The following is a 24,149-nucleotide window of genomic DNA, read 5'->3' on the forward strand; positions in this document are numbered from 1 at the left end:
TCGCGCCTAACCATTGTTCGTGGAAATACCACGAAAGAACTTCGCATATTCTATTTGCATGCACGAGAAAGGGCTATCGCGGAGTGCTCTTCTTTTTTTCCAGCACTTGACTAGGCGTGTAGTCGCGCTAACGGGGAATCCAGCTGGCTGCCGCGCTTGCCGGTGGTGAAAGCGAAAGCCGGTCACGAAGCGACAGCTGTGCGGATCTGACGTCAAGAGAGATCCGCTGATCTGGTCGTTGGCCACAATGAGCACGTTTTTTTTTTTTTTTTTCGCTTCCCTCGCTCGCTGGGCTTCTGCTGCTGTCCGTTCGTTTCTCGCGTGCGTCCCCATTCAATGGTTCACCTCCGAAAATTTAGTTGATTGCGTGACAGTGAATTCGCTGAGCTTAGCGACATCGACAGCTGGCTTCGAAATGGCAACGAGCGTCCGTAGAAGTAAGACTGAACGGTGAGCGGTGTGCTTCTGCGACGTAGATTCCTGTCTTTTTCGGTGTGCTAATGTGTGCTGCCTGTTTCATTATCAGCATTCAGCCCCTAGCTTCACGACGCAGCATCGCCTATGAAAGGATTGGGCTTCCAAGTGATGATGAGACCGTGTAAGTTGCCGCCCCGCGTACATTGAATACGCCTTTTGACATTTGTATAAATTTCGGCGTAGTCATGTTTGTTTCGTGGTGTGGTGGATTGGGGTCGGAATATGTCGCTTTATGATCACAAGTATCACTCGAAAGAGTGAAATTTGCCCATGCAGCCACGATCACTGTTTTACATTTCGAGGCTTATTCGACAGCCACGCAATTGAAGGTGCTTTACTGAAGGCTAACGCTCCTCGAGCAGCCGTATGGAAACGCTCATTACCTTTGGCTTCTTTTTTATTTATTTTAGACTTCTCTTTAGCTTTTCAAAACGGCAGTCTTACTCAAATACTGTCTCTGCTACATTCCATATGTTCTAATTAGTAGCAGTCCTCTTGCATAAAATGTGAGGCCGTCACGTGGCAGATTACCACTCAAGTCCCCACTACTTACGAAGGGTTTGGTGACGTAACAGTCGGGTCAGTAACCGATATCGTTTGTCTTGACCCCTTGCAAATAATAGCATTTCAATCACCGAGTAGTTTACTTGTCCACTGCTTGACTTTCGTATTGTAAGCTCACCTTGCCATACTTATTTTTTCGTTTGCTAGGAATGTCGGATAGTATGGTATCTCCATCATTTTGATTCTATGGCATATGGTTATTCGCTTTACGGGGTACTGGTAGTGTGTTATCGGTTTGTATTCGCTATTTGTATCAACAAGGCACTCGTGGCAGATTGCTTCGCCATATGGTTTAGGTTGTTGAAACTCACCTGAATGAAGAGCTATTTCTTGCAATCGTATTTTATGTCAGTGTGTATGAGCAGTAAAACTAATGAAAATATGGGACAGGTGGTCTTAATACGACCTGTAACGTAGGACATTGACAACTGCAGTATTGTTATATTGTGGCCTGTTATCCAGTTTCAGTTGTGGATGCTGATTACCTGTACTTATAAGAAACTCGGAGGTCATGGCTTGTAAGCAGTGACAGGTTGTTGCACTACCATTCAACTTGAGTCGTTGTTTTATTGCTGCCGTATTCATTTTCACTCCATTTTTTGTTCTGGCACTAGGTACATTTATAATTGGTTAAGTCAACAGTTTCTGTCAACTTTGCTGTTCGGCATTTTTAACAGTGGACCATACTGGGAAACTTTTCTGAATTGTGGAGTGCATTCAAATGTAATGCGATTTCAAACATGCATTAAACACACTGCAGTCATTGAAAGGATGGTGAAAGAGTTTATTGAAATTTTGTCAGCATTTAGGCTTCAGCATCATAAAATAATTCACATTATAAATTAAAGGATGCACCTTTTATTACAACAGCCATGAGCAATTATATGTTACCCTCTTTCTAAGTGCTACCTTTCTGCATAACGGTCTGCTTATTACTGTAAGGTAGTGGATACAACTCGCAGTTAGCCACGGCAACTCTATTATGTTGTTCGGAGAACGTAGAAAAATTTGAACCCCACATGGTTAAATTTTATTCAGAGGCCTCTACTACTGTATATTGCAAGGCCCAGTGTTGACACATAGAAACCCATCAGTATATTTTGCACCTGTTTTAAGTATAATGAGATTGCCTTAGTAATCTTAGATAACCACACAGGAGGCAATTAGCACCAGCTGCTCAGAAAGTGAATCAGGTATATGTGGCAAAGGCACTAAAAAAAATATGTGATTATTCCTAACAGAGGAGTTCTTTGCCACAAATGATGTACAGCAACCAAGAGAGAAAGCTAGCTTTATAAAGGGATGTTCTATGGTGGTTTACAGGCATGTGATCAGTCAGGTAATTGAGAAGTCTGCCACGTACAACTAACCCCTTTATGTGGCTTTCATAGACAATGAAAAAAAGGGGGAGGGATTAGAATGAGTAGATACCTGCACCCTTCGAAGCATTGCTTTGCCAAGACTTAGTTTATCATATTTGAATACCTTAGCCAATGCCTCACAGCTATATTGCTTCTCCACAAGGGTGGCAAAAGACTTTCTATTGAGAAAGGGGTCAGTAAAGGAGATGTAAAAAGTTGGTAGTTCATGGTAGCATCACTTGCAGCCTTAGCGATTAGATTGCTTGTTGAAATGTTGGTATCAGCGACAACCCGTTTTCACAAATTTTTTAACTTTCTATTCTTGTTTAGAATAAGTATTCACATAACTAGCTTTGAAAGAATGGGAACAAAGATTAACGGAGAAAATGTTTCGATGACCTCTGATTAACACATGACATTGTGCCGTTCAGCAATAATGTTGACTAACTGTAACTTATCATTGAAGACTTCAACTGAGAAAATGTCAGAATGGAGTTGAAAATAATTTGCAAAATATAAAGAAGATGCTTGATATCTTGTAGTGAGAATTAAACTTCACCGTAGCCAGGCAGACCTTAGAATCTGTGTAATATTAGGGATATCTGGGTAATTTACTAACAGGGAAGCCTATTAATAAAACAAAATTCACCAAATATTAAGGATGATCTGGGGCACATGCAATGACTGACAACATACCACTGTCTCTGAAAGAGAAAAAGTGTACAGTTATTTCATCCTGGCAGTACTAACATACAGGGTAGAAATTTGGGAACTTACAAAGTAACTACACATGAAACACATGGTCAGTATGTGATAAAATAAAAACTGTGAAGTGTTCATCAGTCAGAGAACAAAGGTGATCAGCTGATATGAGTTGACATTCCCGATGACTATTGCCGTCTGGAACTCCTCACCAATAAGTGCTTTGCAATTCAAAGATATTGAAAAACAACTTGAAGCTTTTTTTGTATAGTTTAGTTATGAATATGGCATGTTGGCAGTGCCCGAGTGAATTATTTGTAGACTTTTACTGTGTATGTTCATTATTTATCTTCCATAACACTGTTGGCTAAGAGCTCTATAAGTTGTCTGATTATGTCCTGTGTCAGTATTCGACTTTCTATTTTTTGTTGCTGTTGCCCCTCCTGCTAGGACCTAAGTATAGGCTTGCGGAATCTTTAAGTAATTAAATAAATAAATAAATAAACATTGGAACAAAAGAAGACTTAGTTTACTCTCGTTGTGCATAGCACAGATAACTGATGGTTGGTAAGAGTCATTGAATGGCTAGTAAGAGATGGTAAATGCAGCAAAGGATGGAAGAGGGTTTGGCGGTGTGATTCCGTTAATAAATTTGTATACATTGCATGGAATCAGCTTGAGCAGTACAGGGCGAATCGGTGATCACTGTGAAAAGCCTTTGTTCTGCAGCGGGTGTAAAATGTGCTGTGTCGATAACGAGCATTGTTATGCATTAATGACTATATCTATTGATAGCTATCTATATATATCGATTAAAAATAACGATGATTGTCGATTCGCCAAACTTTGCCTCTTTGCCTGCAAAGTTCTTTCCCCTTTCCTGCCTTTTGTCAGGCGGCCCCGCTATGTCTGCTTCATGCAGCTCGGCCCTCCATCTGAAAAGGTTACCGACCCCTGGTGTAGATAATAAACTAAAGGAATAAAATGAAAAGCAGGGGATATTGAAGATTTGAGAAAATTTTGCTAAGACTTAGGTCTGTGTACCAAAGAAAACTTCGCACATCTACTGCAAACATATACTAACAAAGAAATTAAGGTTTGGATATTGAAAGAGAAGTAGCCTGGTGCTGCTGCTATGTGAAATAATGTGCGAGCAGAATATTTAAAATTTACAAGCCAGTGTGAACCTGTTCATGTTAGGTGCTGTTAAGTCTCTATGATACATTTTGCCCCGCCACGGTGGTCTAGTGGCTAAGGTACTCGGCTGCTGACCCGCAGGTCGCGGGATCAAGTCCCGGCTGTGGCGGCTGCATTTCCGATGGAGGCGGAAATGTTGTAGGCCCGTGTACTCAGATTTGGGTGCACATTAAAGAACCCCAGGTGGTCAAAATTTCCGGAGCCCTCCACTACGGCGTCTCTCATAATCATATGGTGGTTTTGGGACGTTAAACCCCACAAATCAATCAATCAATCTATGATACATTTTACGAGTCTTGGTTTTTTTCATGACCTGTTGTAGTAGCTTAGCAGGTAAGGTATTGTGCTGATAAACTTGACGGCATGGCCTTGATGTTAAGCCAGAGTAACCACATTTTCGGGAGGGCGAAATGCAAAAAAACACCTGTGTGCATAAATTTATGCACACATTGAGGAATCCCCTGAAGCATGCCTCATAATTATTTGTTTTGGCATGTAAAACCTCATAATTATATGAGTTGTATAATGCTAGAATGTTCTTTCTGCAAGTTGAATGCTTACACCACTCAAGGTCTGCATGGTAGGCCCTATAATTTCATCTCTCATTGCCAAAGTTTTGAGGTCAGAGAGAGAGTTGCTTTACTGAAATGTTTAGCGGGGATATTGATTTTGAAGTGGCTGATTGTCTACTTACTAAATTGTGTGTGTGTAAATAAATAAACTAACTAATAAATGGAGGAAAGGGGGAGTCTGGCTGCCTCTAGGAGGTATAATGGTATTGTCTATAAGCCTCTTGCATTATCTTAGCTTGGATATTTCATGAAGCAAAAAGACATGAATGTTTTACCTTAAAACGCGGCACTTTCAGTCCCACCCAAGCCATACGTCCACTTTTAGATGCAGGCTCTTCAGCTGGTGATACCAACAAATAATCCAATTTCATCCGGTGTGTCGTGACAAAAGGAGGTGGATCTACACCAGTTGTTGGCTGAATGACATGGAACCTTATTGACTTTGTTATTCTCTCTTTGATCAGAGTGTACTGCATGGACTGCTCAAGTGGGGCAGCTTTCAGCCCTTGGTCTGAGCGTACAGGGCCTACTGCGACTTCCTCATGGGATGAGGTACGTAAAGCTTTGCATCTAGAAATTTCTTGCTATTATAGTTTTTGTTTTTTATTTGGAACATATCATGTGTGATTTAACCCCTTGACCCAGGTGAGGCAAGCGCACTTACAAGTTCGTGTCTGTGTGGGGTGGTATAATAAACTGAAAAAACAAAACAAAAAAACTTGCTGCTAAGATTATTTATATAATATAAAGTAGCTTGTTATGTATCAACAGCAAGTTTTCACTGCATGACTGAATGCTTTCTGATATCTCTTAATGCATTAAAAAAATTGGCAACTACATAGGTGAAGTTGTGAAGGCTGGTAAGTACCGTAAAATTCAAGTTATTCAGTTATGTTACTTTTAGTTATTAGGAACATTTTAGTGGTGTTAGGGATATTAAATGTAGCTTTGATATATGCTTTGGTGCATATAATCAACAATTTTGATTTATAACGGTGTAGCAGTGATGTCTCTTTGGGGTGTTTTTGTTATGTAAACACAGCCATCAGATAAAGCAACAATGTGACATTTTGTATAACAAAACAACCTTGTCAATAATTGGGCTATTCTGCTGTCAGCTGTCTTAGACATGCCTTGTGTAGGCATATAGTCTTTTTGAAAAATGGGATAGAGGCAACTATGCAGTTTCTTTTGAATGCCTAGTGGCCTAGAATGAGTAAAGCTTCTTTATCAATGCTTGAATGGAGAATGAGAGTCCTGGCTCCGTAATGAACGAGAGCCTGTCTGTCCTAGTGTCGGAAGTTGATGCCAGGTTGTAGGCATAAATACCGTAGCATACTGGTGTTTTAATATATTGGGGAAAAGAACAGAACTTTCTTTCTTGGAATAAACTGGAATGAGCACTAAATAAAATTAGTGTTTTCGTCATTGTACAACAAGCCTTATGTGTTTATCACAGCTTAATGTAATTATTAATTGTGTGAATAAAAATGGAAACAAAACAATTTGATTAACAGTGCAACAATTCTATCCTTTTGCTGCCACTGTGGGTTGCCAAAATTGTGTAGTCTGAAAGCTGTTTGTAAAGAACTGTCATGTTTGAGGGGACTCAGAGCTGTTTGTGATGATGCAGTTATGTCGAAAAAGTATTAAAGAAAAGCTTAGAATTCTGTATGTGATATGATGCATAATAGATCATGTACTTTCTTAGAGCCCGTGCTTTCTTAGCAAGTGTTTACTTTGTAAGCAGGACATTCTAGATGCCTTCCAAGTTGTGCAAACTTTTATAGCTTGGTTCAGGTCTTGAGATTTCTGCTTTAAATTCTATATTTTGTGGTCTAGACATTTTATAGTAATCTTCTTTTTGGAGCTGTCCACAAAATTTCTCTGGATTGTTTTTCATTACAAATGTGTGTTATTAGCAGATAACATTTATTTTTCCTAAATTAGGTTTAGCTAATCAAAGCATTGTATATCTCTAGTTTTGTTATTGCTCTGTCAGAAGTGATGCTCTAATGACGGAAATGTAGTTTCAAAATTTCAGTGTGGTTGGTTCAGTATATGGTGTTGGGTACTGTTGCCTAAATGTATTCAGACTTTTATTTTTTTACCAGAAATATTAGGTGGAGTTAACAGTGATGTGCAATCCTAGGAATCTGTTCCAAAAGATGTTTGCACTTCTCCAGAACTCGGTTTTTGATGTTCTGACACTGCTGCAAAACTACTCTATTTTATCGCTTCAATGCTGCTGCAAAACAGCATTATTTCTTGTTTCTTGAGTATTTATTTGGGTATCTTTAGATGAGTGCTCTATCGTTATTTTGGCACACTTCTGGGCTGTTGTCACTTTCACCAAACCATCGCATGTTAAAGCTCTTATGCAACGAAATTTCTTAATACCACAGTATACGTGAGTGCTGCCATCACTTCAATAACAACGTGGTCCTGGTTCTGTGCATGTTGCGAGCACTGTAGAACAGTAACTGATGCAAGTGTCAGCTGCTTTTGAGCGTATTTTTTTTAGAAGAGTTGTATTAGCAAACATTTCATTGAGTGTGTGTATTATTAAGTGGGCATTCAGACTTGGCACTTTAAGCTATTATTATAGGGGCACTAAAGTGCAGCAGTGAACCACTTTAGACTGATAAGTTATTTTTTTGGCATACCGTTATTAATAATTATCAGACCACATATTTATTATTAAAAGAGAAAATGAAGGTGAAAGATTTTCATAATTTTGAGCTGAACTCTCTTCACGTGGATGTCAATAATACATCATAAACTTCAAAGTGGTGTTTTAGTGTAAGCCACGTTGGCTTAAAAAACTTTTCTAAAACTCTATCAGAAGACAATGTACCCCAAATTTACAAATTATTAACTGTGGGGGCTTTAGCAGTAGCCCTTAATATTCTGACATCACAGCGAGTTCATGCAGGAACTACTTCATGATGGTGTCATCGTCTACATTTTCTTTTTGTATGTTTTCTTGCTTACCAAGTGTGTGGTTGTGGCAAAGTCTCTGCTATCTGCTTAAAGCACATTTCGGCTGCTAAACAAGCCTACATGTCCGCTAGATGTAGTGAGAAGTAAAGACAAGCATCACTTGTGTACTGGCCATGAGCTCAATGTAGTGGCTGTTAACACATCCCACATGGTATTTATGGGAAATTGTTGCTTCTGATAATGTTGTTGCGCTATCTGTAAATGCTCACTGTGCGCACTTTAAATGTTTGTTGCTATGAAAACTCTTGGCTTTTTTTTTAGTGGTGAAGTAATACTCAGTGCACTTTTTATTCATTTGCATCTAGGACTTCTATACTAGCGCTGCAGCCCAAGTTCAACAAACCCTTGAAGCCATTGATGGTTACTTGTATGAAGAAAGTGATAATGAGCCCAGAAGTTCCGTCTTGAATGGTGAACTCAAGCTTGAGTGTGAACGATGGAAGCAACAGTTTCCGCACTTACGGTGAACACTTTTGCTCTATCTCTGCCAGTACTTTTGTTGGAAGTTTCATACTAGACTCTATATGTTCAGTGCTTGCTGCGGCAAACACAGTGTACACTAGCGCTTCACTAGTGCTTTAGTTGCACCATGTCACTGAAAAGTTCCCAGGGACGCTGGCTGTTGGATGTGAACAACATAAATAGTCTCGAGGCGATTGCATCACTACATTGAACATTTGACACCTGTGGAATGGGAATCAGTAAGTTCCTGTTTGTTAGATGAGTGTTACTTTGCTATAGCTATATTATTAGGTTCCCACTGGTTAAACTAATGATAGCTGCAAGTCTAAAAAAACTTAGATGTATTGTAGCACTTTTAAGGCATTATAAACTAGAACACCTAATTTTATAACTGTTGTGTAGAATGCCATTAATGAGTGACAGGTTTGATGTCATTGTGCTTGTAATGTCGATTGTTGTTCTCAGAGTTGCTTTTATTTTTTGCAAATGCTTATCGTTGTTACATAAAATTCAGTTTGATTCAGTCCAATGAAATCTCACTAAAAAGACCTCATTTTAGTGATTTTTCTTGGGCTTTATATTTTCACAGCAGTGCTCTGAAAAACTGTTTGAATGTTATATAGTATAGCCAGTGGGTTATCACAATGCTATACTTTCTTTAGGTATACTAAACTACCTTTTTTCAACAGTGTGACAGGCAGGAGGCTTGCCTCTCCAACAGCAGCTGTTACAAAGAGTATCATATTGAATGGTGGCTCTACCTCAACAGAAAGGTACTGTAGACCTGTCTTGATGTATTTTTGGAACAATGTGCTACTTGCATAAAAATACTAAACCAGCAAAAACGTGGAAAAACTGACATGTGACAGCATTTAGTGAGCCATGGAAGTGTTAAATATGAGCTTCATAAATTTTGTCAACCCAGTTGCCCTGTGCATTGTGGAATAAGACATGGTGGCATTTCAGTGTAATATCTGCACAATGCTATATGTAACTGCTAATCTTGTAGTTACATTTGGCTTGTTATTGTAATCAGTTCATTTGAAGACTTGAGTAAAAAAGATAACCCTTTTCTCTCAGTATCGCAGCAGCGGAGCACTTGATATATATATTTGTTTGGTGGTTATGGCACATTACTGTTCCAAATGAACTAGGTCATGTGTCCTGTTTATTTCATTCAGCAAGTGCAACTCTGAGACAAGCTGGTCGGCAGAGGACGAGATGCTAAAGAAAAAAGTTATTGATCATCTCTGTGCCATTTTTTGGCCTGAGGTACTGTATGTGTCAGCCTGTGTTATACACTGATGATTTGCACCATTATGCTTGGTTTGACCTTGCTGCCTTTTGGTTTCATCCACCTCGGCTATGCTGTATGGCATTTTTTGCACCGCTTTGCTAGTGCTTGCTCTAAAGAGGTACATTGTCACAAGGTGTTGTGCAAGATACACAAGTTCACAGTTATAATTGATGCTGTGACTGCACAATTTTTTATGCTTTCTGTGCACTCGCATTCGTGTGTAGTCATACTTGTGAGCATTCACATTCTTACTTCTGGCTAAGTGTACCTATAAGCCCATCTTGAATTCTTACTAACTTTTATTCACACTGACTGGAACACACTTGTGCTCATACTTGCATGTGCTCTCACTCATTTGTGTCAGTGGCAGATACAGGAGGTTAGGGCTGGGGGGGGGGGGGGGATGCAAATTTCTTCCTCGTCACTTTGCTTTCTTAGTGAGCAGTAGGGGAAAAGGGATCAGGCGGCAGGGGTGCTTTATACCCCCCTCTTATACTTGTTGGTTTGCATACCTTAGGCAGCCACTATTTGCGACCAAGTTTTTTACATAAGAACAAGTTTTGCGTAATTTGTCTAAACTATAATTGTGTCGAGTATATAAGCTGTCGGTGTGGTACAGTGCTTAAGGCGCTCAGCTGCTGATTAGAAAGCTGTAAGTTTGATCCTGGCAGTGGCAGTCCCATTTTCTATAGAGATGACAACGCTGGAGGTCTGTGTACAATGAATATTGTTCTAATGAAATTAACCTTGGGTAAATAAACATCTAGTTTGGATCAGAACAAGGTCGTCTTTTATGCGTGCATGACACTTTTTCAATGAATAATTACGCTTCCACACAAACCTCTTCGATGCCCTACTCCCTCAGAAAAATTGGCAAGCGAGGATGTTTCCATGTTTCACTGAAAGGTGACCACCATCTAAATTGTCATTAAATGTTATTGTTGTTCATGTTGTCGGCTTCCTGGGACCTAAAACAATGATTTTCTTGTTTCAGTATTGCAAAGGATAATTTATTTTTATAATTATTTTATTTATGGAATACTTCGGACAAAAGTCCAATGAGGGTGAGCAGTATACACACTAAATAACAAAGAAAACAAGGTTGCAAAGTGTTTTTTACAGAATTTTCAGGGTTGTAAGACAAAAGGTTACAACTTAAAAAAAGAAGAGAGCAGTTGAAGAACTTGGCCATAAATACGATTCTAAGGAAGTCATAAAAGAACAACAGTATTTGCACAAATGGTCATGGACGTTGGGGAAATACTTTTGTTAGTTCATTGCAATCTGCTGTTGTTTCTGGAAGTTATACTTGCATTAGCAGAGCTATAGCATTGTCTTGCTCAATGAGAAGTTCGAAAGCACATCATTCTTGTGTTGTATGTTTTTCGGCTCATGTGAGTGGCACAAGTTTAAAAATCTCGTGCGTCAGAGAAGCTACTAATTCTCTGACACTGCAACAGTCTAAACGTGGTATTGGTCACTTTTTATACATATGATTTTCTCCGGCTTGCATATCTTTCTGTAAACTAGTAAAAAACTTCTTCCCAAAATGTTGCCTTTTTGCCACAGTGTCATCTGTGAGAACTACTGTACTTCATTATCCACATCATTTGTTCTGTTGACGAAAGTAAAAACTAAAGGTGTAAGTGCTTGTGGCAGCTTTTAATTGTACTGTAGTTTAGGTACAGTCTCAAAGCTTTTGGGTGTATAATAAACAAAGCCATGTGGTTCAAATTTATAGAGCCCTCCACTATGGCATCTCCAATTATCACATCGTGGTTTCGGGACATTCAACCCAATCGATTATTAACATTAAAAGTTTACACTTGAGGAAAAAAAAGCTTGTACACATTGTGCTACATATGCATGGCATTTAAGATTGTTTATTATGCATTAGTACATTGTAAATTCAGTTAACTGTTTAATTTGTTACAATGTACTACCTTTTCAAACAGTTTAAATTTACTTGTTGGGCATGTGACAACATCTCAATGGTAAGACTGTTTGATTAGTGAAAATTTTTGCACAGGCATGCAGAAATTGCACACATCTGCATGAAAATTTACAAGCACTCTTTCTTACTTGCTATGATTTTGTTTCTATGCACCATGTATAGAATGGCGCACTTCTTCAAGCTGGACTGTTTTTATTGTAGACAGTGTTGTTTGTGGCAAACTTGTTTCTTTTTGTGCACAAGAACTTCTTTCCGTAAAAATAAATATTTATTATTGTCACATTTAAAACCTTTATCGAGGCAACTTCAGACTAATAGAGCTTGTGCTTTTCCTAGGTTCACCTTTGGTTAGAGATGTCATACCAGCATCCGGCCCATGAACACCTAAGTAAGACTCCTTTTTTACTTTGTAATTACCTTTACTTTTCTAGCTTCTATTTTTAAAGCACTACTAATTTATGTAAAGGTGTTTTATGAGGTTGATAACATAAATGTTGTGGGGTGTCGATGTGGAGAAGTGTGTCATGCTTTTGGAGTAAACGGACGCAGTTGACACGGTCGGAATGAAAACAACACACATTTGTTTATTCACTTTTAGAATGATGATATCGCCAGCTGAATTATTGTACACCAATTGTGATCAACATGCTAAACAGCCTTACACAAAATTATGCAACACTCAACAACATGACAAACACAAGGACACACACAAGGTGGCTTCGTCAATGCTTGACTTACCACGAAGGCCCACTGCAGGCCACCCGCGGTGCCATCCACCGAGGACCGCCGCAAGGGCCAACTGTTCGCGCCAACGGCCACCCGCCAAAGAGCACCACTTATCTCTTATGCGCCGCCACCCAGGCTTGCCACCAGGCATCACCGCCGGCGCTACGCACTAACCATGATGATGATGGTGGTGATAAATCTCGCAAGCACAACGCCACCTACCGCTCAATTGTTTTGACCCCTAAATGTGGCTTCTGCGCGAGACACGTGCGCTACAGGCACGAAAAACTTTACACGGAGTGTCAGCACCCCCACAATGTTTATTGTACACTCCATAGGCGAAGAGTACGGGAGAGGGGGGGGGGGGCAGGGGGCTTGGGCTCTTTCCTGGTTGCATCATGATGGGCAGGGCCTTTTCTGGTGCGGTCCCAAGATATTTTTTTAAAGCTTCATTTAGGCCCTCATTCACTGGGAACGGACTGTAGGTTGTCCTGTCTTTAATCTATTTCACAGTGGTCTGTTTACGCCCATTCTTTTTTCCTTTCATGCCTTTAAAATTCAAATTATGGGAAGAGTAGGCAGCTTGGCACCATGGCCACATAAGAAATAAAGTCACAGGATGACGAAAATTGCAGCGTTTGCACGGCTTTTGTGCAAAATAAGTATGAGAAGTACACCTACGCATTAAGAAAATGTGTACAAGTTTTTTATGCAACAACATTTGTTTAGCTTAATGCTTTTGATAAGTCTCTCTCTATGTATGTATATGTGACTATTTTAGTATCAATACAGTGAATTATACGACATATTCACTGTATTTATGCCTACGAACAACCATAGCATTTGCCCGATTGTGCTGTCTCGATAGGGCCATAACTATGGTGGTGGCTTTGCAATGAACACGTTTTGCTATTGACCACAAAAGCGATAACCGCTGTGACTGCTTATCACTGCCGTGAACCGGTGTGAGGGTGGCGTATCGTTTGTAGGCGGGACTTTGAAAAGCACCATAATCGCGGTGCGTGTGGGTGCGCCAGTGGGTTTGTGACGTGGTATTTTTTGTATTTTGTGGTCATTTGTAGTTAGCAGAAAAGCACTAATAATTAACAGATATAAAGCTCAAAACTGTCTAATCGGACATTTTGCGAACCGGTCTACAACTTTCTCGTTGAAAATTTTATCCGTCTTCTTTCCTTCAAAAGTTAAACAGATCTAATTAAACAGTATTTTAGAACACAAAAATTAGTCTAATTCCAGGCAACGGTCAGCAACATGCATTTAGTCGCGTCGTAATTGCATGTGTATATATATAAGATTATGTAAACTTTTCACCTATGATACATGCTTGCTTGTAAGCTTAATGTTAAAATCTGCCTTTAAATGTGCTCTGAAAAGTTTTTAAACCTGGTAATCACAACAGATAGAACTGGCTCGGCCAAACTAGTTTTCAGCCTCCCCCTCCCCACTTCCATTAGATGCAGTATTATTTTATTACATGCAGCACCGGCAAGTGATCTGGTTGATTAGAAATGTCTCACCTATGTCGCTGACCATTTTCCCACTAAATGTGAAGAAAACATGTTTTTGTAATCATTGAAACAGTTTATCATTTGTGCTGTTTAAGAAAAGCAGTAACCAAAAAGAGAATGCACTATCACAATTTACTACCAGACTTCGGGACCTCCACTAGACAGCGAGTGCCATCTGTCTGTGTTACAATGCGCTCAATATAGACATGAGATGCATGACGACGTTTATCTTGAGGTTTCTTTTCTCGGACACCACGCATTTCCCTAACTGTGTCATGGGCAGTAATTCAAGTGATTGATGTCATAGCTGTGATACTATGCAAGGAAGCTGATGAGGGAATTTACTTCAGCTATGGCATTTTAGTTACTTGAAGAATGTACTAGAATTGGTGCAGTGAGTGTTAGGCTTGTACTACTATCCAATCAATGCCAGGATCCATGTGTCTGTTGCCACAATTTTTTCCTGACGACACCACCATATTTCCCACGTTTATGCGTAACGGTGATTGTTCTCAGGTGCTTTTGTGTACTTGGCATTTGCTGATTATTGGCATACTTAAGAATAAAATATGAATGGCTGGTATCATTGCTGCGTCTTGTGAAGCAAATCTCAGTGATGTGGTTTTTCTATGAGGCCTCCAGGATCCGCATTGTAAATGCGTCAGCTTGCTGCCGGAGTTGTTTGCAAAATCTATGCAGAGCGATGCATAGCTCAATACATTGAGTGCACTACGGTTGAGAAGGAAAGTAACGTAGATTGCTCGTAGCTCCATCGATACCAGGTGCATTGCTTAATTTACAGTGCAAATTATTTGATGATGCTTTAGCCTAAACACCGAAAAATAAAATTCAGAGTCTTAAGGGGCCTGAATTCACCCTGCGGGCTTGGTGAAAAAACACATTCTATGAACAGCAAACATTGCTATCAACAGATGAGTAAAATTTGGTAGTCTTGTACAACAGCACATATACAAGCAGAGTACGAAGTTGCTGCTTTCTGAAGTGCCTTGTCATCATACAGAGGCCCCGTTCTCACTCACTTCGGCAAGCAGGTGGCCAGTGATATTTGAAAGAGCAGTTGGCTGCTTTTGGTTGATAGCCGACATTAGTCTGAAGTGATGTTTGGATCAGATGCACATCTTGCCACTGGTTTTTGCCACAGGCCAGCACCGAACTTTATAGTGAGCTTAAGTTACAGAAGGCAAGAAAGCGATTGCATATTATGATGTGCACTAAAGATTGTAACAGGTGCTTACATAGTTTCTTTTTCCTCATGTCATCCCTACATGTGTAGCTTCCAGCACACTCTTCGGCATGAGACAAGACAGGAAGTGGTTAAAGCATGTGACAAATACCTACCTGTAACTCTACTCTCTTTTGAAGAATTTGAGAAGCTTTTGCAGCAACCGATTCGGGATGCACTAAACTTCGATACTGAGATCCTTTAAGCTTTTTTTAAGGAAATGATTCAGGACCCCTTAAAAGACTTGTTTAGAGAATTTGCTTTTCTCAAAAAAGACTAATCTCTTGCCCAGATGTTGAATTAGTCTGTTTTTGTACATGTGTCTGCTTAGGTGTGTGTGTGAGCACACCGTATGTGCATTCTCGTCTCATGCATGTTTATTTTTTGCAGCATCTTGTATAATCGCTAAATGTGCTTCAGCTCATTAGTAGATCGTGACTGCCTCTCATATCGTGTTGAACTGCAGTAGGGTGCAAAGGCCTTATTCTCCACTACTTTTTTATATATTACAAATGCAAGAGACCGAGTTGCACAGGATGGGAGGTGAAATTTTTACAAGGGAGTATGTTGATTTATGAACGAAAAAATTGAACAGGACCCGTGATCAATGCTGCAGATAACTGTCCAGTGTGAAATTGAAGCTTTTGTATCCATTGGTGTAATACTTTCCGTGAAACTAGAAGCTGTTCTTCATTTTTCCACACCGTGCCCTTATACTTTATTTCTGGAAATGTATTGTAGCAAGAAAGGGAGAAAAAAAATGAAAGGCAAGTAATATATTGTAAAGGTCATGTGGGCCCTTGCTTTTATGGGTTAAGGGGTACTGACATCATTTTTAGAAGGCGAGTTTAGTCTGCATTACTCTGGGCAAGTGTGAAGCTCAGCAAATGTTAACGTAAAGAGATGTTGTATGGGAAGTGCACGAAGGGATAGCATTGATTTGCTTGCGGCTTGCCAGTATTTGCGAAGTGAAGTGTTGCTAACTTTTTTTGTTCAGAATTTCGCTTGAAGTTATTGCAACAGTTGGGCCACATCTAATATGACTGTTTCATTCATTGTCTTTTTGCTGGCATTCGATGACTCAGGTCCAAGGCACTTACACTGGGACTTTGACAAGGAGGTACACGATTGCCAGCGGAGCTTGGAAGGAGTGTTGACAGTGACGCCAAAGCTCCTAAGGGATCGCTTCTCCGAAAGAGCCTGGTGAGTGTGTTGTTTTCATTTTCATTGTGTTGCTAATATTGCTGATGCACATATCTTGGATTAATAGTATCCTGGATAAATCTTTTGTGCTGAGTAATGCCTTCCTTTGTGAACAGAAATTCTGGTCTGAGAAATGGGCCATTATAGTTCACACATTTGTCGCTTGCACAACATCGCAAACAATTTTTCTGACATTTAGGGCTCTCACCCAGGCCCTTACTTTTGGTGGCAAACTGATTTTTTTGCTTTGCAAATGTTGCACAGCCACAGTGAAAGAGCGTAGTCGACTTTGCAACAAATCAACATTGGTCGCTCACTCCTAACAAACCAGTACAAGTCTTAGTTGCCAAGAATCATAGTTTGGAAGCTTTCGTGTGGTAATCTCGTCCTTAGATTGTCTGTATTAGACGACTATATGTGTACTATGATTCCACTGAATTAATTGATGCCTCTGTACATGTAAATGAGTTGAGTTTGGAGGTGGTGAGGCAGACAATAGCTTTGTGTATTACACAACTAAGAGAGTGCTTACTGTATGAAACTGCATGGCATTCAGGCAGAACCATGTTGACCTAGCGAAATTTTGTCTAAACTAATGTTGTTGTGATGTAAGGCTGCAGGGGCAGCAGCATATGCATTTCGCGATAATACATATTGCACATAAAGTTGCTGTCTGCTTGATGGTATTGTGCTGCTAAATTTGTATTCTGGTATATATGCTTATCTGTGTGTGTGTTTGTATGCATTTGCATGTGAGCTGTAAGTGTGGATAGTTGTCTAATAAACCTGACAACTCTATTAGCCCAAGATGTTACTACAATATTCCCAAGCCAAAGCATCATACGTATATCTTTGATGTACAAAAATTGAATATAATAGTGTGCCTATTGCAGCGTCTATATAAGCTGAAGTGAGCTTCCTTATGGGAACAGTTCGTCGAACTGATTATAAATAAATTTATTATATATTATGAAGTTCTAACCAAAATAATTTTATATTGTTAATCTATGCTGAACGAATACTCTTATCAAAGCTACTTGGTTCCTTCTGAAATCGCTAATGCACTGCACGAAACAATCACTGTTAGGAGGAACTGTGCCCTGTCCTATCGTGGCTACTTTTTCTGCAAGTAACTGCGAATGTTTTATGCAGTACATTAGCAATTCCACTATCAAAACTAGCAATTAATACATTTGAATCACTGCTCCCATCAATAGTTCCTTATTCCTCATCATTTTCGATTTTAGACTGGTTTGCCCTGAAAGTGAGGAGCCCCTTATCGCAAATACTCCATTCATGGCTGGTATATTTGAGTGTCTGGTTTATCACTATTATTTTATTATTATAAGAAGTGCTTGGTTGTTGACCTCAGCTGTGGCATAGAGGCAATATTGAGCTGCGAGCATGTCATGAAATGGCCCTGTATTTGTTTCTATGCCCTCTTGGTTCAGCAGTGGCAAATAGTAACTACTACTTTGCTACACTCTTCAGGCTGTGATCTGTCACCAGATGTGGCATTTTTTTTCCATAGAGAGCCAAATGCAGTAACTGAAACTGGGTTAAGTATCACGGGAGCTTAAAGTGCACCTTAGTAGCTTCAATTTCTAATGTAGTCGGGATAAAAATGGTGCAATTCCCGATTGTGATGTGCACTCCAAAACGTAGTTTGTAATAAAAATTAAGCAAAATAGGTACTTTAATTTTAATCAAACTGAGCGACATTCATTAAACTAGCCCTGTGTCAAAAAATCGTGACTGAAATGACCAACGTGGTCCGATCCATTCTGTTTTATTTGTGTCCTATTTGCTTTGCTATTGTGTGTACATTCCGCAATTACTTAGTTTTTCTAAGGTGAGTTGGTACTTACCGAAGGACATAATGCTCTAGAATAAAACGAATATACAGAGTAAGAGGCCGACTTTGCCACTTCTTTGTGCCTTCTAGTCTTCATTTACAATTTTAGCACTACAGTATCGTGTCCTCCTTTCACTCCAACACGGAAAAGTTGAAATAAAAGACATGAAATAAAGATATTGGGCACTGATCTATTCCTTTGCGAAGAACAAGTGATCAAAATTAGCATGGCATTAAGCGAGCTCATAAAAAGGGGACGAGCAGTGGCCTTCAAAAGATGTCAAGAACAAGGAAACATGGCTGACAGTACTGTTTCCCAATAAGGACCACTCGCTTTTTAAGTTTAGTAACCGTCATTACACCCGTGCGACAAGGCACGGCGCCTATGCAAGCACAAGAACGATGTTAATTTTATCGCAAAATGTTGCTATACTCTACATTGAAAATGTTTTAGATTTATTTTATGGGCGAATTCAAGCCTAAATGAAATGTTCCAATCTATGAGCCAAATACAAGCTTTACTCCTGAATACTGCTGATATTGAGCTATGTAAATTTTAGCCACAATATAGATTTGAAGTATTTGAAGGTGGGGAACATACTGGCGAAAATTGAGCAGGCCTGACCATATGGTCAGTGCAGAAATGTGTGTTTTTCTCAGTTCCAGTTAATCTATTTCGCTCATTTATAAAAGAAATGCCACATATATATTCACATGCATATCACTTACTGTATCTACGCTGGTAATTTTATTTATTCTTTCAAAAGGGTCCAGTGAATGGCATTACCGAATGTGTGTGCGTGTGGAGGGGGTGACATCATCAAGGTATAGAGAAATAGTAAAAACATATGTACATCTTGTGGGGGATGACCATAAAAGGGATGCTGTGTTCGAGAAATAATGGAGGATATAACTATGTCTGGATGCTGGTGGCCGGGACGGAGCTGGATTTCGATAGATGCAGCTGCCCTGGACTCATGGCTGTAGCTGGGTCTCTGAAGATGTGGCCATCTCCCAGAATGCTAATGTAAAAATGTGTATTAACTGTTTAATGCCTGAATTATAAAACTGCCAAACTAAATAAAAATTTTTATTTTCCAGATTTATATGACAACCACTAATTGATTCAGCAGTTGAATTATCTAAATGTAACATTAATGCATTATGTCACAGATTCTCCCTATGCTACAGAAGCGAGGACGTTGCAACAACAACAAAAAAAGTCCTTCAGAACTGTGTATATGTCATGTGCCACCTCTTTGGTGCGTGCACACCAAATAAACAAAAAAATTGCAGATAGAACTTCGTCACTCAGGCAAGAAAGAACGAAGACGTGAGAGCTGTAGCATGCTGTGACAGGTTCGTGTGGGCACAGGTGCTCAAACGACAAGAGATGCGACGTAAACAACGGCAGCATGTTTATCCGACATAGACACACATATATAAGAAGGGTTTACAATAACATAAATGATCTTAAAATCTTTTGCAGCGCTATCGTCCTGACAGTTCCTCAGTACGTGGTTCCCGCAATTCAGACACCGCGCAGCTATTTAGCACCACACTGCATGTGAGCCACTCTCACGTACGTCACTGTCGATGAGATGGTCGGACGTGTTGTTGTTTCACCTTAAGGTCGTGGTGCTGTTATCACGACAATCGCTAGGACGGCCGCTTCGCTGTAGCGTCACTGACCAGACGCGTGCTTGCAACCACGCCTGGAACACCGGTAGGCCAGTACCGCAGCTACGCCTCAGCTGGCCTGGCTTGGTTGCCCCTGGAGTCAACAACTCGTTCGCGGGTCTCGATGGGGATGCTCTTTTCGTTGTCGCCCAGCGTCGCTCGTCGTCCAGGTTCGCCTTAGGTCCACTCGTGAAAGGTTCAGCGCGGCAACGGACCGGTAGCCGTGGCAACCCTCAATCTCTTCTACTGTCCGACTGCCTCAACACCCCTGGCTTCTCGAGCGTTCTCGTCGTCTCCTTCTTCTTCCTCTTCCCGCTCCCTCATGAGCAATGCTGCCACTCATCACACATATTTTCATCCTCTTTTCATGTCTGAATCCTCGTTGTACTAAAGAAATGTACTCCACTCGTCACACTCCCCTTGCTTTCAGAACGTTGTCCGTGGATACGATTCCCGTAGACGCGACACAGCGGCACACAAAGAATATTTACATACATGACCACCGCGCACATGCACAGCACTTCCCGTATGTCTGGCACAGCACAATTAGGGTCCGTGGGCTCACGGTCCAGCGCACCATGGCAGCTCGCCTGGAGGCACGCACACCCTGCCGGCTCTGACGCGAGAACACATGCACACACGCAGAATGCACAACACTCGATGCATGCGGTGGCTTTCTCCTGGTCTTCCCTGAGTTGTGACAAGCACCAGCTTATCAACATCAGTAGAAGTCTGTTTCGTCGCTTGAACACTTTGGCCCGGTAACATTGTCGGCGACCATGCGAACGTGATGGTTGAAGTGCCGGAGACCGATACGTTAGTATGCTGGGTTTGTCCAAGTCATGGAAGCGATGCGACGGGGACTCCTGCCTGTAGCAAACACAGCTGACCACGTTATGTGGACCCCTGTTGTAGTGCTGCCACCTTCGCCGATGCGGCGGTACCTTCAGCGACGTGTACGGAGGTGCTGTCGCCTCATCTCCTCTTGGTGTCGAGGTCCAGCCAGATAGCGGCGATTCCTGTCGCGCTTCAAGCCATGGCGTGGGTGATAGCCGTCGAGTTTCACATGGGGAGGACTTTCGGTTCCTTTTCGCACACTTCGTCCGCTTATCACCATTTACCGCAGCTGTACTCCTCTCCCTCGATTCGGGTTCATATGCAGTGATCGGTTCATTACGGGTACCTTGTGTTGTCTACCACGACGTGTTGCAGACATCGTGGGTGTCACTCACTCAACCTCGGTTTCAGCGCTCGCGTGAGACGCATGTCACGTCGGCTCCGTCGGAAATCGACGAATGTTGTGGACTTTTGGCAAATATCCACCAGAAACCGGGTTCAGCATTTCGGCGAAGCCATCAGGAACCTCTGGATACCTATTTAATCCAGGTAGGCCCATTTTCCGCCAATCTACGACTGGTTCAACACCACGCGACACCCGAGGCCGGCTAAGCCAAATGCCGACGAGGCTTACGCCCGGGCTCCCCAGCCATGGCAGCGTCCACGAAGACAGGCTACGACCCCAGCACGATGCAGTGGGTTGACATCGAGGTGGCAGAAACACGGGAAGACCCCATACCAGGTGAAGACGAATATCTTCAGATCATGGTTCGCCAAATGCAAGAGAAGCTCGCTAAAATGAAGCCCCGAGGCTCGACGGCCGCCGCCCAGCCACAGGCTCGCAAAACAGGATCAACACCCGCAGCTTGTGTTGAGTCCCCGCGACAGCTGGCGATGTGGAAGCCAACACACACGCCTCGAATCCGGTCGGACGAGTTGGTTATTGTGCTTAAACCAAAAATAACCATGGATCTGCACGCTGCGTTCGGCCCAGGCGGGATTGGCACAGCTGTGCAACGCTTCACCGGCAGCACCACGAACGCTGGTATCTCCGTGTGGCCGGTGTGGGACCAAAACATCGTTGTTGTAGGTGTGAAAACGGAAAACCTGGCCTAGAAGCTCATCGGGGACATCATGCTGACGATCGGGGACCGCCAGGTACCATTTCAAGGACATTTGAAATCAGCCGGAGAAACCTGCAAGGGTGTCGTCACCGTCGCAGACAATGAAACTTCGGAATCCCTTTGACGCAAGCTCGAGTGGATCGATGGCGAAATTTGTATGTGCAAAAACTCTGAACATCCAACGTTGCAGTGGTGACCTTCAAAAAACGCTGCGTTCCAAGATTCATTCACTACTGCTCTGAAAACGTGCCAGTGCGCTACTACAAGAAAACTGTTCCAGCATGTTACCGGTGTGGAACGGTGGGCCACAGACCGGATGCGTGCCCCAATCCGGACAATCAGCGGCGCATTCACTGTGGTGCGAAGGTGTAACTCACTCCGGAGGGCCCAGCGAAGCACGACTGTCAACCCGAGTGCCTTATATGCGGTGAAAACCATTTCACCGGCTCAGCGCAGTGCGTCGGAAAATTCCGGAAGGCATGGAAGCCCGCTCTAACACAGCGGCAACATGGACTAAAAAACAAGCAAGAAGAGCCCTCAGCCTCTCTCAGGACTGACGAAAAAGCGAAGCCCATGCATAACAAGCCCAAGCCGATCAAAGCCCCAGCCGGACGGAAGTCGAGGCCGCCTACCTTCGGCGCCGAGGATTTCCCGTCACTGGCAAACCCGCCCAAACAGGTGAGCAATTGGGTAGGGGTCTCCTCTCAGTCTCTCACCACCACCACTGCCTCCCTCTCCAATTCTGAAATTTTAAAACAATTGGAAGCCATGAAAAAACGCATTGAAACTCTGGAACGCGAAAATCGAGCGCTGAAGGCGTCGCAGGCTGCTACTCCTCCACCACCGTCGGAACCGGTGGCTATGCACACCTCCGACTGCTCGGACGATGAGCAGGACACTCAGTCAGACGTATCGGGTAACACTAGTGTGTCTAAAACTGTAGTAGGTGCTTCGAACGACATAGAAGGTCGACTAAGCAAACTAGAGGCTAAGCTTGAGGAGCAGAGCAAAATGATCCTTGAACAAACCAAGCTTACAGTACAAGACATTATTCCGCAGCAGCTGAACCTATCAGTTCAAGCCGCTATGCAAGACCTCAAGCAAAGCATTTTGCCAATTCTCACAGCCAGTGTACTACAAACCGTTCAAAATTGGCTCACACCCCAATTGGACCAACTCAAAACTAGCATTAAGACAACAAAACAACCCCGACGCAAAATTGTTCATCGTAACCTGGCAAATTCTGAATCCGAGAACAACATAGCCCAGTCGTTAACCAACCAAACTGAGTCCCCCACGCCTCTCCAGGCTCCCACGCTGGATGCAGTGACGAAAATGACACCTCCTCAATAATAAATTCATGATGGCAGGCAATTTTAAACATAATAATAAAAGCTCCAAACAACAGCAACTCGATATTTTCCAGTGGAACTGCAGGGGGTTTAAAGATAGGAAAAACAGGGCCACTCTTAACCTTTTCCTGCAGAATCAACATTTTACCCCTGAAGTTTTGGCGCTACAAGAAACCGGCTTACGGGTGAAATTGCCTGGTTAGAACTCATTTCAGGGAAGTGCGTCCACCTGTGTTCTCGTACACAAGGAGTATACCGCTTGTCAGATAGACCTTGATCTGTCAGAGGCGCATGAATACACAATGGTCAAAGTCCTTCCCAATAAAAGACGAGATCCTAGCTTGTACATTCTAATTGTATACAGTTCTCCGAAATCTAGGCAGTGTGTCTTCAACGAAATGTTTTATAAAGCGATTAAGGAAGCAGATAAGAACCCACTAGTGATTTTGGGCGACTTTAACGCCCCCAGCTATCATTGGGGTTACACCCGCGAAGTCCCCAAAGGACGGAAATTGGCAGAACTCATATCCACTCTTCGTCTATCGCTTCTCACAGATCCAATGAAACCCACTAGAATCGGGAATTCTGTAACCTGAGATACTTGCCCGGATCTATCACTGACTAAGAACATTTCCTACGCAACATGGGAAAACTTAAAAGAAACGCTCGGCAGTGATCACGGTCTCCTCAGAATCACACTCTCCGGCAACGTAGGCCGTAGAAAATGGAGCCAAGCTAAGCTGACAGATTGGACAGCCTTCCGCTCACAGGTGATCCCCTCTGTTCCAGGGGCGGGAGGATATACGGGATGGGCAAAACAGCTCCTTGCAGCCAATTCCAAGTGTCTTAAAACTATAAAGACAACGGAAGACACCCCCGCCGTCGATAAGTACCTGCTCCACCTTTGGGACGCCCGCAGAAGCTTAACTAAACGTTGGCGGAAAAACAAATTCAACCGCAAGCTTAAACTTAGAATAGCCAAGTTGAGTAAGCAAGCGGATGAATATGCTG

The 24,149-nt window shown here is 42.0% G+C and overlaps 1 protein-coding gene across 2 annotated transcripts in view; it reads left to right on the forward strand.

Moving 5' to 3' along the window:
- Nucleotides 1-256: 256 nt before the first annotated feature.
- Nucleotides 257-24,149, forward strand: part of LOC119161318 (uncharacterized) — a 47,077-nt gene continuing 23,184 nt past the window's right edge. For both annotated transcript variants that reach the window (XM_075879496.1, XM_075879498.1), the window contains exons 1-8: nt 257-450; nt 527-598; nt 5,338-5,425; nt 8,182-8,339; nt 9,028-9,111; nt 9,520-9,610; nt 11,926-11,977; nt 16,173-16,290. In XM_075879496.1, coding sequence (XP_075735611.1) covers nt 416-450; nt 527-598; nt 5,338-5,425; nt 8,182-8,339; nt 9,028-9,111; nt 9,520-9,610; nt 11,926-11,977; nt 16,173-16,290 — 698 coding nt within the window. In that variant the 5' untranslated portion in view covers nt 257-415. The remainder of the gene's footprint in view (nt 451-526; nt 599-5,337; nt 5,426-8,181; nt 8,340-9,027; nt 9,112-9,519; nt 9,611-11,925; nt 11,978-16,172; nt 16,291-24,149) is intronic.

Source organism: Rhipicephalus microplus, chromosome X (assembly GCF_043290135.1).
Source record: "Rhipicephalus microplus isolate Deutch F79 chromosome X, USDA_Rmic, whole genome shotgun sequence".
NCBI lineage: Eukaryota > Metazoa > Arthropoda > Arachnida > Ixodida > Ixodidae > Rhipicephalus > Rhipicephalus microplus.